Below are 12,878 nucleotides of genomic sequence, written 5' to 3'. Positions count from 1 at the left end.
GCGCCTGGGTGGCTTAGTCGGTTAAGCGTCCGACTTTTGCTTAGGTCATGATCTCGCGGTTCGTGGGTTTGAGCCCCGCGTCGGGCTCTGTGCTGACTGCCAGCTCAGAGCCTGGAGCCTGTTTCAGTCTGTGACTCCCTCTCTCTCTGACCCTCCCCTGCTCACGCTGTCTCTCTCTCTCTCTCCTAGAAAAAAAAAAAACATTAAAAAAAACAAAGATAGGTGTTCGAGCGACTATAATGGAAGGTATGTGGCTGGGGCTTCGAGAGGCTCCAAGGTAGGAATTCAGGGAAAAAAACAAGATCCCTTTTCGCTGGACTGAGCGTATCTTCACAGCTCTCTCTCTCTCTCTTTCTCTCTCTCTCTTTCACACACACACACACACACACACGTCAGCACCTGATACAGGACCACGTGCACAGCTAAATGGATTCAGTCAAATGAGTGAATCAAGTCACATCATGCCCACCCGAACCCACGAGGCCAACGTCCAGGGCGCCCCAGCTTCTCCAGGTACTGCCAACCCCACCTCAACCTCCAATGCCGGGCCTGCCCCCCCACCCCCACCCCACGCAGCCCGTGGAGTCCCAGGTGCACAGCCGTGGCCATGTGCCCCTTGTGGCAGCTCTGCGGACCGACTCCTCCCTGAGGCCGGGATCTGCCCCCTCCCCCAGTGCTCACTGCCCCCTCCCCCAGTGCTCACTGCCCCCTTCTCTCCGGAATAAAATCTCTTATCTTGGGCTGAGCATATGGCTCCCAAAATGAGACCAGCTGTGCCCATTTGCCTACGATCTGGCCAGTGAGTTAAGTGGAAGAGGTCTGTGCACCTTCGGGGACACGTGCCCCGCAAAAACGGCCCTCTCCCTCCTCCCCCTCCACCCTGGGCACGAAGGGACATTGTGGTGTGACGCCCTGCAGACCGCAGGGACTGGGCAGGAGGAGTGTGGGTCCCCAGGTGGCCCCTGGGGGCGCCACCCTCCCAACCACACCCAACCCTGGATGGGCTCCCTGCGTCCTTCCCTGCAGCAGAACCCACACTCATCACCCTTCCCTGCCCCCAGCACCTGTGGTTCCCCAAGTCCCTTTTCACACTCATGAGGGAAGAAAGGGGTCGCAGAAAAGCAGTTCATTTCTGTCAGAATGGCCAGCGGTCTGGGGATGCCTCACAGCAAAACCACCGCGTCCACAAATCCGCCCAGAAGGTCAGGCTGTGAGGACGTCAGGCTGTGAGGACGTGCTTTCCCAGTGAACCGATGCCATGCTGGTGATCGGCTGTACCCCGGGGGCGGGGGGATGGGAGACAAAATTCATGCGTAGCAAATGCTACACACAGTGGAACGGCCACTGACCTGGGGTCGGGACGCGGGAAGGATGACTGATTCCTGCACTCTGAGCTCGGCCCTGGGGGCCCCTGGTGAGCAAGCAGGTGGGGTCCCTGCCCCAGAGAGCTCTGTCCAGCCCCAGTGACCTCAGATCTCTACGCAGCCAAACGGCCCAGACACACCAGCTGTGACGTATCTCACCACTGAGCCCTCAGACCTAAGTTTCCCCATCTGAAAATGAGGAGTCTGATCAGATGACCTGTAAGGTCCATTCCAGAGTTAGCATTTCATCTCCAGGTCACATGCGGAGCATCAGCCTCGGACTCTAAGTCGTGCTAAGCTCTGGGGACTCAAGGAAGACAGAGACCCTGGTGTCCACGCACCACATCCTCTATCCACTCATCCACCAGTGGACACTTGGGTTGTCTCCACATCTTGGCTACTGTAAGTAAGGCTACCATGTACACAGGGGTGACGTATCTCTTTGGCTTAGTGTTTTGTTTCCTCCGGAGAGATGACCACAAGTAGAGCTGCTGGATCACAGAGTAGTTCTATTTTTAACTCTTGAGGAGCTGCCATATTGTTTTCAGTAGTGGCTGTACAACCTGCATTCCAACCAGCCGGGCACAAGGGTCCCTCCTCGCCAAGTGTGTTATCTCTCTTCCTGACACCTTTTCTAACAGGACTGAGGTGTAGCTCACTGTCCCAATCCCTGAATCTTAACCCCCTTCCTACAGGTGCGGCAGATGGACAGCATTCATGGTGCCCAGGAATGGCCTCACCACGGCCACACCTTGGCCCGTAACTGTAGTCCCTCCCAGTCCTACTCTGTGTTGGTGGGAGTCACCAAGAAGACATGACGAATGGCTGCGGTGAGGTGGGCCCTGGTGCCCAGAGCCCCTCACCCCCTCTCCTGCCTTCAGAAAGTGGGTTCTGCTTGCCTTGCCCGCTCCCAGGAGCTGCTCAGGACAGCCCCGAGACATGGTACCGGGACCACATGAACAGATGTGACTGAACCCCATGAGGGCCTCTTTCTAAATTTTTAAAACAGGTGGGGAGCTTCTGCACACACCTGGGGAGCTTCTGAAAGGACACTCCAGGCTCGGCCGTGTCACTCGCGTCAGCCCATGGGGCACTAGTAGATCTGATGCAAACCAAAGCTTGGAAAGATGCCTGCGTGTTTCCACTGGCTCTCTGGCTTCTCTGTGATCCAGGGAGCAGAGCCTGGGCGAGTGGCTGGAGGGCGAGATGGGGAGCAGATCCATCCCCACCCCCGTGGAGGCTGTCCTGGACCAGACACGTGGACGAGCCCAGGCAAGAGCAGAAAGCCACCCCCTTCTCCCCGTAAGCCCAGCCAGCATCAGGGGACCAACCAGTGCCCCCACGGAGCCACAAGAAGTAGACGTCACCGCTGTTGGTAACTGGCCTGACCCTCTATGATGATGGTGATGAAGGACCAGGGAGGATACGGCCCACCAGCCACAGGCAACAGGAAGTCAGAGCTGCTGCAGGGTCCTCTGCTAGTTCTGCCGCGGCCTGGGGGCAAGCGAGGTGAGGACAGAGCCCCCGTGTCCCCACCCCCTGGCTCTGGTTCAGCAACTCCAGGACAGCATCATGGGTCACACGGTGAGCAAAATGTTCCGTCCTTCTCTCTAACGAGGAGTTTGCCGCAGAAAGTGATGGAAAATACATTATACATGAGACACAGTTTCTGAACTAGTTGCGAGCGTTGTTCTAGGATATTTTTACTTTTCTTCAAACAGTCCCTCGAGGGGGGAGCTATTCTACCAAGGAGTTAAGCAGAAAAGGAAAAGAGCCTTAAAGGAATCCACTCAGCCCCATCGTGGGGAGACCAGCATACTACAGGGTCCCTGCGGCTCTGGGGATCCATGTCTTCCCTTCATAGAGCTGAGCAATATTGCCGTCTGGTGGTCCGCAAGCAGCAGGGGTCAGAGAAAAACAACTTCCCCTATTTTGTGATCAGATCCACCAACTTGAGAAATAGGAGACCCCAGAACAGTAAACCTCCGTCTCTGCGCACTGACTTCCTCACCTGTTAATCGTGAGTGCTTCATACTGGCATTACGAAGATTAAGGGTTAATTCTTTTAGGGGCACCTGGGGGGCTCAGTCGGTTGAGCGTCCAACTTCAGCTCAGGTCATGATCTCAGGGCTGGTGAGTTGGAGCCCTGCGTCTTGTGCTGACAGCTCGGAGTCTGGAGCTGCTTCAGATTCTGTCTCCCTCTCTCTCTGCCCTGCTTGCTCTCTGTCTCTCAAAAAGGACTAAACATTGAAATACATATATAAAAGAGCTAATTCATTTAAAGGCGGGAAGTGACCACTGTAGAAACGAACACAGCTCCTGTCCCCGGCACCATTTAGAAACCCGCCAGCCAACACAGAATTCTGTTCTGGAAAATTCTTGAGTCTAGGATGGTCTCTCTAAGGGATTCCACGCAATTGCCTCTGAATTTACGTGTCCCTTTTCAGCTGTATCATGTCCCTCAGTTAAAACACAACATTCTCTCCAGAGCCCAGAGGAAGAACAGCACCAGCGGATAAAAGACGGGAGATCCAGTCAGTGCCTTGCAGCGGAAGCACCAGGAATTGCGGAAAAGGCAGTGTCCTCACTACTTCTCCAGGTAGCTGATGCCGGACAAAGACGGTGATCCAAAGCAACCGGAGTCTTTCTCTGGGCTCTGGGACGTTAATGCATTTAGCAGACTCCTCTGAAGTCAAAGAAATTGGGACAGAGTTTGAACGGGTCTATTTATAAATGTGTAGAGTCAGCAAACAGCTGATGTGTGGCACAGAATACAATCACTTTTTAAAAAGACTCTCCCCTTATATAAGTAGCACATGCTTGCAGTATCGGTTAGTCATTGCCCTAATGATGCTGCATAACAAATCATTCCAAGCTTCAGCGCCGTCAACAGCAATCACTTAAACTTGCTCAAACAGCCGAAGGTTGACTGGAGGTCACCGGATCTAGCGGGAGGAGGGCCCCGCACAGTCACACGGCAAGGTCACGGAAGCAGCCAGGGCTGGCTTCCAGACGCCGCCCCACAGATACAGGGAAGAGTAAGGACTAGGATCAACAGTGTGATCTTCCTACTTGACCAGCTCCGCACGTGGGACCACATCCTGGGGCCTCTGGGGCCTCTGCCGCGGATGCCGGTTTCACAGCATTCAGCTGTGCTTCCCATTGTGACCCCTCCCCCGACACAGGTGTGGCTCCGGTAAGGGGGGGGCACAGGTGGTCATTAGTGGTAATTCCTGCGGCTTTACCACCACCCCTTTCTTTCCAGATTAAAACCAGGTGCACCTGCAGCCTCCCACCTGGTTACACCACCACACCACCCCAGGGGACTCAACACCCACCACCCAACCCCCACTTGTCCTCCTCTTCCAAGGTGCTGGATGGAGGGAGGGAGCTGGATGGGGGAGGAGTTGGGTGGGGGAAAGGAGCTCGATGGGGGGAGGGAGCTGGATGGGGGAGGAGGGATTCAAGGAGGGAAAATTATCTACCCATCGGCTTTTTGCAGCCACAGAGGTCAGAAAACCTGCGGAGAGACTGGACACAGGCTTGCAGAGGTCGGGGGGGACATGGAGAACGCAGATCTGGCAGGCCACACAGCGCCCCGAGACCTGCTGTGCCTGCAGGCTCAGGCGAACACGAGGCCGTCACAGACACTCATCTGACTCGGCCCAAGGGAGGTGCAGTGTCCCGGGTCCCGGGACAACCAAATCCAGGTGTGATGGCCACGGCTCGCAGGAACGCTCCTCCCCGTGCTCACGCTGACCTCGGGCTCTCACCGAACTTCCTTTCCTGAACTTGGAGACGTGGCCAGAGCTCCCCTGCCCTTCTCCAGGAGCCACGGAGAGGAGCGCGTCCTGCTCCGGCGGGAGGGCGGCGCTCCGAGTGCCTCTCGCCCTGGAGAGTGAGTCATCTGCACACGTCGACAGGAGAACCCCGCAGTTCAGACAATTACCCAGAGAACACATTTTCTGATAATTACGGAGCTTGAAACGGATCCACGTTGAAAATCCCTTTCTTCCTCCCGCGAAAGCTGAGGGGGAGGTTTAACAGCAGCCGCTGCTGAGATGCGTCCCATTATGGGTGTCAGGAGGCAAGTCCAAGGAATTTCTTGGAAGGTACAGCTCTCAGAAGGTGGTGGCGCTAACTAGACCCGCGCCCCCCCCCCCCCCCCGTGCCGGGCACCAGCTCAGACTCCAGCAGGACGACAAGAGCCGGAGGCCACTGCACCTGCCCCCGCCTCGCACTGCAGGCGTTCGGGAGATCTCGCAGCCACCGAGGGTCAGGGGACAGCAGTAAGGCAGGAGCCCTTCTGAGCTCGCACACCCATCTTCTCCCAGTTAATTCCCCAGCAGCTGCGCGAGGGGGCCGTGTGCTCACTTCACACGGAGTCAGAGTCGCACCGAGGGCAGCAGAAGCCTGCGGACGTCACCGCCTCTCCCGTGGAAGGGAACAGAACAGAGCAGATATGGGTCGGGTGACAATACAGACCCCAAGGAGGTGCTGGGCACAGAGGCACATGAAGGCACAGGGAGCTATCGGTTAGGGACTTACTGTGTGGATGGCGAGCACGACAGTTACGTGTGACATGAAAATACAAAGTGTAGTAAGAGAGACACGTCTCAGACTAGGTCCTCGTGCAGCAGGTGGCAGAGCCGAGGCCAGTTGGGCCACAGGGCGAGTGACCGGGCACGGCTGTGACACCTGAACACTTGAAGTCAGTGTGCCCTGTCCTCCTCAGCCTAATGGAACTTTCTTCCCTGGCATCTCCTGCTAAGGCTGAATAGGGTCTACCTTCACAGGGCAGCAGAGGCTGCAGTCAGGTGAGGTTGGGCGGGGGGGGGGGGGGAGCAGCGTCCATGGAAAGGACCAGAAACAGAAAAAGTCCCTTGGAGAATGTTTCCTGGAGACTCATTTACCGTTTATAGAANGGGGGGGGGGGGGGGGGGGGGGGGGGGGGGGGAGCAGCGTCCATGGAAAGGACCAGAAACAGAAAAAGTCCCTTGGAGAATGTTTCCTGGAGACTCATTTACCGTTTATAGAAATGCATGCAAACTATGTAAATTTGTAAGTGGCAATGCTAATTCTTGCACAGCCCCTGTTATTTCACACCCTTGGCTTTGACCTTCGGGCTGTAAGGCAGGACCCTGGCAGAGGCCCCCCCCACACCGTCCACTGTCCACTGTTAGTGGTCAAGCAGTTCAGAGGGGTGCGCAAACCTGACATGGGGGATGTGGATTACCACCCTGCCTGAGTGTCAGGGCGTGGGGGGAGAAGGGATGTGATAGACACTTAGCTGTCCATCATAAAGCACCAGCCAGAGACTGCAAGTCACAGCTGAAGGCATCACTGGTGTCCAGGTTACTACCTGGGAAAATAATTTATAGATTCATAAACTGCCCTTAATATCAAACGCCACGTGCTGTTTTCTTAAATCGCCCTTTACTCTGGAATTCCTCGTGTTTCCATCTGCTTCTCGCCACGTGACCATACTTCCCTGCTGCCGCCTCCAAGACGTGAAACTCTAACACACTGAGTGTCTAAGAAAACATCGCCGGGCAAGTAATTCGCAGGAAAAAGAATTAACTTCTTGATTAAGCTCGCTCTTCCAATGGAAGGCATCATTACTGAAATCTAGAAAAATTTCAAAGGCTTGCACAACGATTTCCCTTCTGTCGATGCTGGCATGGTGTTTGTTTCTCTCCTATTCACAGGAGGCTCAAAATCTCCTTTTGGGTTGACAGGCGGCTCTCCAATGTCCTGTGGCCCATCTGCTCTAGACGGACAGAGATGGGGACGTCCTCTGACTCACGGCCACGGGCACCACTGACTCTACCTGCAAGTTGCTGCCCTCTACACTTTGCTGCAAAAAGTGACAGTCCCTCCGCCATTGGGCTTCCCCAGCTATGTCACAGTTTCAGCTGCACGCGCACCGTGAATGTGCATGCACACGCGTGCTTCCCGGTGCGCTCAGGCAGCTGTGACCTCTGCCCACCCATTCAGAGCAACTCTCCGAACGCCCAGCTGCCCCTTTCGTCACACTCTTGTCCCGGCCCCGACACTCTCCCCGTGATGCTCTCGATCAATCTGCAAAGCTGAGCGGCAGCTGGAACCTCAAAGGAAAGCCAGCAGCTAGTTAAACAGTTACACTCCCCTGAGTCGGGCAGGAGTGCTCCAGAGCCCAGCACCAGACAGGAACAAAGGCGGCGGGGGCACCTTCAGGTGCAAACGCCATCCATTGTCCCGCAAAGACAGAGGACCTCCTGATCCAACCAGAGGCACCTGCAAATACCCGGTGCTGCCACTTTGATGGATGGCCACCCATTCTAATCAGCTCCTTTTATCTCTGGAGGTTTCCAGCCAAGGGCTCACTCTCTCGCTCCCACCTCCCCCGCTCCCACCCCCACTGGGTGCCGTGCTGGGGAGGTGGGGCTAGACCAGGCACCAGCTAGTTGTCCCTGGTCTGTCCCTCAGTGTGGCGATGTGGCGTTCCTGCACTGACCTTTCTCAGGAGAAGGCAGATGCGCTCGATGTTCCTCAGCCGTTCCCTCTTGGGGCGCACAAGAAAGGAAAAGAGGGGAAGTTAGGAGGTTAGAAGTTCTGCTGGAAGAACGTGAGAAGCCCCCACATTCAGCCCCCCGTAGAGGACGCAGAAGCCACCAGAGACCCCTCCTGGCTGCGTGGCCTGCGTACTCGCACCCAGCGCCTCCTAAGAATAATTCCTGCTCATAGAACTCACTAGTAAAAACCTAATAATCCAACTGTAAATGGGCAGAGGACCTGAATGGATACTTTCCCAAAGACGACATACAGACAGCCAGTGGGCAGATGAAAAGGTGCTCATCACTGATCACGAGGGAAATGCAAATCTAAACCACAGCGATGTATACCTCACACCTGTCGGGATGGCCAAGATCAGCAGCACAGGAAACAACAGGTGTTGGTGAGGATGCAGAGGAAGGGGGACCCTCTGCACTGGTGGTGGGAAAGCAGACTGCTGCGGCCGCTGGGGGGAAACAGTGTGGAGCTTACTCAGAAAGTTAAAAATAGAACTTACCCTATGACCCAGTAATTCTACTTCTGAACATCTGCCTGGAGGAAATGAAATCACTACCTGGAAATATACCTGCACTTCTGTGCTCACTGCAGCATTATTTACAATAATCATGGCACAGAAGCTACCTAAGTGTCCGTGGATGGATGAATGGAAGAAGAAAATGTGGTGTATACGCACACGCACACACACATATACATACACAGCATATGTATATTACACTATTATATAGTATGATGCACACACATATATATACACAACATATACATGGTATGCTATTACATAGTATGATACACATATGCATACACAGCATACATGTAGTATACGATTATATAGTATGACACACATACATACATAGCATATAGTATTCTATTATATAGTATGATACACGCACACACGTATACATACACGGCATATATATAGTATACTATTATATAGTATGATACACACACGTATACATACACGGCATACATATAGTATACTATTATATAGTGTGATACACACACATGTATACATACACGGCATACATATAGTATACTATTACATAGTATGATACACGCACACACGTATACATACACGGCATACATATAATATACTATTATGTAGTATGACACACTCACGTACATATACGTACACAACGTATATGTAGTATACTATTATATAGTATCTCACACACACACTGGAATTTACTCAACCATAAAAAGGAATGAAGCCCTGTGGTTTGCAACAACACGGACGAATCAGAGGGCATTATGCCAAGTGAAATAAGCCATACAGAGAAAGACAAATAGCATACGAGGTCACTTAAATTTATGGAATCTAAAAACACAACACCAACAAAGCAAACTCACAGAAAAGGAGATCAGGGGTGTGGTCATCAGAGATGGAGTGGGGGAGGGGTGAAGAAGCACACACTTGGTGGCTACCGGACAAGCACCAGGGACGTCCTGGCGCCCACAGTCAGCCCTCCAGGGAGAAGCGCCCACTTGGGTACCTGGAGCACGTGTGTCCTGACTTGTGTCTGAGATAGGGCAGGGGCAGGTCCCTGCCCTTTGGTTTTACTTTTCTTTCTTTTTTTTTTTTTTTAATGTTTTATCTATTTCTAGGAGAGAGAGAGAGAGCGCGTAAGCAGGGGAGAGTCAGAGAGAGAGGGAGACACAGAATCCAAAGCAAGCTCCAGGCTCTGAGCTGGCAGTCAGCACAGAGCCCAAAGCGGGTCTCGAACCCATGAACCGCGAGATCATGACTTAAGCGAAAGTCGGACGCTTAACCGACTAAGCCACCCAGGCGTCCCTGGTTGGTTTTACTTTTCTGAAGTGAGTGTATTTAGGGGAAGTAATCATCCCACTATGCCCCCAGGCTAAGACTTTTGCAAAGTCGAGGCCCCTCCCTGGAGGCTGGCTCACCGCTGGGGACAGGCGCCTAGCGGCCAGGCAGGTGGTGACGATCACGTCACACACCGCGTGCTGCCTCCCCTTTCCGCAAAGGCTTTCTTGTTTTCCGAAGCCACTGTGAGCACGACTGCGGCATCCGTCAGCGCTCCGTTACCGAGGCAATTTGGTGGCTGTGGATGTGACGGTGATGAGATTCCTCACGGATGTGGAGGAGACAGTGGCTGGGGCACTTCCACTCCCCTAACTGACTCATACGGTGCTTCCTGGGCCCCCTTGAAGCCCAGAGGAAAGAGCCCGCATCAGGACTCGTGGCGGGGAAGGCACACCACGCGCGAGTGTCCACACAAGCCGGTGCCCACACAGCCCACGAGGCTGCCCACGTGGAGAATAAGCAGAGGTGCGCAGAACCAGGCACAGAAAGGGTGCTACGGGACACACCAGCTGGGCCTCTGGGGACAACGGCTCCCTCGCTCTGCGGCGACACCGAAGGCCCCACCCGTAAAGGAAGGGAAGGACTAAATGAGAAGCTGGAGTAACACGGGGCTCCCTCCTCCTCTCCGCCTCCTGGAAGGGGGTCGACGCCTCTACGGAGGCTGAGGTCGCTCCACCAGGAGTTAGTGAGGCACCTAAATCGCTCAACTTCCCGCCACAGAGTAAATCCTAAGAACCAAGAAAATGTGCCTAATACTCTTCAATGTGGGGTTTTAATAGATTTTTTTTTTTAAAAACCCAGGCAAGAGGGGTGCCTGGGTGGCTCAGTTGGCTAAGCATCTGACTCTTGGTTTTGGCTCAGGTCATGGTCTCACAGTTCGTGAGTTCGAGCCCCACATCGGGCTCTGTGCTGACAGCTCAGAGCCTGGAGCTGCTTCAGATTCTGTGTCTCCCTCTCTCTCTGCCCCTCCCCCGCTGTCCCTCCCATGCTTCCTTGCTCTTTCTCAAAATAAAAAAATAAACCTTCAAAATTCCAGACAAGACTCCTTTCCTGGGGGCTTCAGTCACCGAGTCTGGCCGGCAGGGCCCAGGCTCCCTAAATACGCCATGACGTGGTTCGAAGTGTGGCTCTAAGGACAGGAAGAGAGGCTCACCTCACCCTGCAAGAGTCACTTTCATCAACAATAGCTGAGCCCCTGCTGTAGGCAGGCCCCGTTCTTGTTCTGACCCTCCACAGAGGCAGCCACGGCCCCCGTGTGGGTCCTATTTTCTTCGTCCCGTCTGAACTGAGGGACGTGCTGGCTCCATGACGCGGTCTGTGGGGTGGACTTGCTGGACGGAGCCGAGTGAAGGACACATGTCTGTACTCGTGTGCCCCCCGGGGTCCTTCCTGAAAGCCCCGGGTGTTCTAAGTGAGCTGTGTCCTGATTTGAGCCCGGACAGCCAGGAGGACAGAGCGTGGGCTGGCGACCTCCCTCTCGAACTGAGCAGCTCTGTGCCCCTGGCGGGTGCAGACAAGCCGCTGCCAAACACGAAATGTCCGGAAAGAAGTGAGGTCAGGGGGAGGGCGCAACCCTTTCAGGCCAGGTGAGCACAGGGGGATAGGGACGGCGGCAGAAGGAAACAGGAGGGATTTTAACACAAGTTTCACAAGATGAGGGAGTTTTCAAGTGCATCTCAGGGATTCTTCCAACTTGCTACCAAATTCCACCTCCCACAGCTGACTGCGGAAGGCTCTGGCTCTGCTCTGCGGAACCAGAGCGTCAGATGCCAAAGGGATTCTAAAATCACGCTTACGAAAATCAGATCTCCGCAAGAGCCCGCGCAGAGGAGGAGGTAGGAACACAGGCGGCAGGCCTCGAATCCTGGCCTCGCCGCCTGAGCGTGGACCCTCGTGCAGTGGTCCGTACGCGGTGAGCGTGCCAGCATGGCGATCACAGTTCTCCTGCACGCGGCAAAGGCGGGAAAATCCTTGTAATTCCGGCAAAACCCTGCACTTCACGGAGGCAACTCTGAAGCCTGGTTCCCACGTCTTGTGGTTCCTCCAGGAAGAACAGAGCCCTGTTTGTGTCCCCAGAGCCCTGTTTGTGAACAGTGAGCCCTGAGCCTTCCAGGTTAAGATGGCCTCACACTAGTAAATCCTGCTGTTCAGGCTACAGCCTCTAACTAAATATATGACCAGGGGGCAGGGGGGCGGGGGGGGGCAGTCAGGGGGTTGAGCGTCTGACTCCTGACTTCAGCTCAGATATGATCTCTCAGTTCGTGTGTTCAAGCCCCCCATCGGGCTCTGGGCCGACAGCCTGGAGCCTGTTTCAGATTCTGTGTCTCTCTCTCTCTCTGACCCTCCCCTACTCATGCTCTGTCTCTCTCTCTCTCTGGTTCCCTAGCAGGAGGCAAGCCGGCCTCTCTCTGGCTGAGCGTCTCCCAGGTGGTGGACATGGGGCAGGGGCCCCGTACAGCCCACCCTGCACCCATCCTGCTGAGATGCCTGCCGACACGCTGGTTCAGGGACAAACGACCACAAAGCAGCCACAGAGGCCTCAGCACCACAGCCCCTCCCGCCTGGTGACTGGGTTCCTCACACGTGACCTGAGAGCTAAGTCCAGACGTCCCACCTCAGAACCAGACGAGTCCTCCACAGCCCGGAGCCAGGCACTCGGGGCCCGGAGTGTCCTTCACCCGCCCCACCCCCATCAGAACCTCCCTCCTCCACAGGCCCCCCTCCACCCTGCTCCACACCACCACCCTGCCTGCCTCCACCCTGCCCCCCACCACCCTGCCCCCCTCCACCCTGCCCCCCTCCACCCTGCCCTCCTCCACCCTGGCCACCACCAGCTCCCACCACTTACCGCGTGAACAGGGTTGCACTGGTCTATGGGGCTCTTAAAATCTGTCCTTAATTCATCGAAGGCAATTATCTGAAACGAATACACAGAGTCAAGATGTTAGTGCAAAGCTGAGTTAATGCAGCACCTCACAAGCTCCCTGTGGATTTGCTGCAAATGATAGAGACAGGGAGGCCAGGGACAGGAGGCTGGCCGGAGTCGTCGCTGTCAGGGCTGGCGACGGACACCGGGGGCCAACTGTACTCCTGTCATCCCGGGTCCGCTTAACAGTCCCGGAGACAGGGAACGGGCCAGG

At 55.1% G+C, this 12,878-nt stretch overlaps 1 protein-coding gene across 1 annotated transcript in view; it reads right to left on the bottom strand.

Moving 5' to 3' along the window:
- The window catches only part of CNIH3 (cornichon family AMPA receptor auxiliary protein 3), an 88,501-nt gene that overhangs the window by 29,219 nt on the left and 46,404 nt on the right, over positions 1-12,878 (bottom strand). Inside the window, exons 2-3 of the mRNA XM_039235775.1 lie at positions 12,587-12,655; positions 7,861-7,908 (exon numbers count right to left, since the gene is read on the bottom strand). Coding sequence (XP_039091706.1) covers positions 7,861-7,908; positions 12,587-12,655 — 117 coding nt within the window. The remainder of the gene's footprint in view (positions 1-7,860; positions 7,909-12,586; positions 12,656-12,878) is intronic.

The sequence above is a fragment of the Hyaena hyaena genome, unplaced genomic scaffold, assembly GCF_003009895.1.
Source record: "Hyaena hyaena isolate Hyena2069 unplaced genomic scaffold, ASM300989v1 scaffold_103, whole genome shotgun sequence".
Taxonomy (NCBI): Eukaryota; Metazoa; Chordata; class Mammalia; order Carnivora; family Hyaenidae; genus Hyaena; species Hyaena hyaena.
This window is presented reverse-complemented; position numbering and strand designations above follow the sequence as displayed.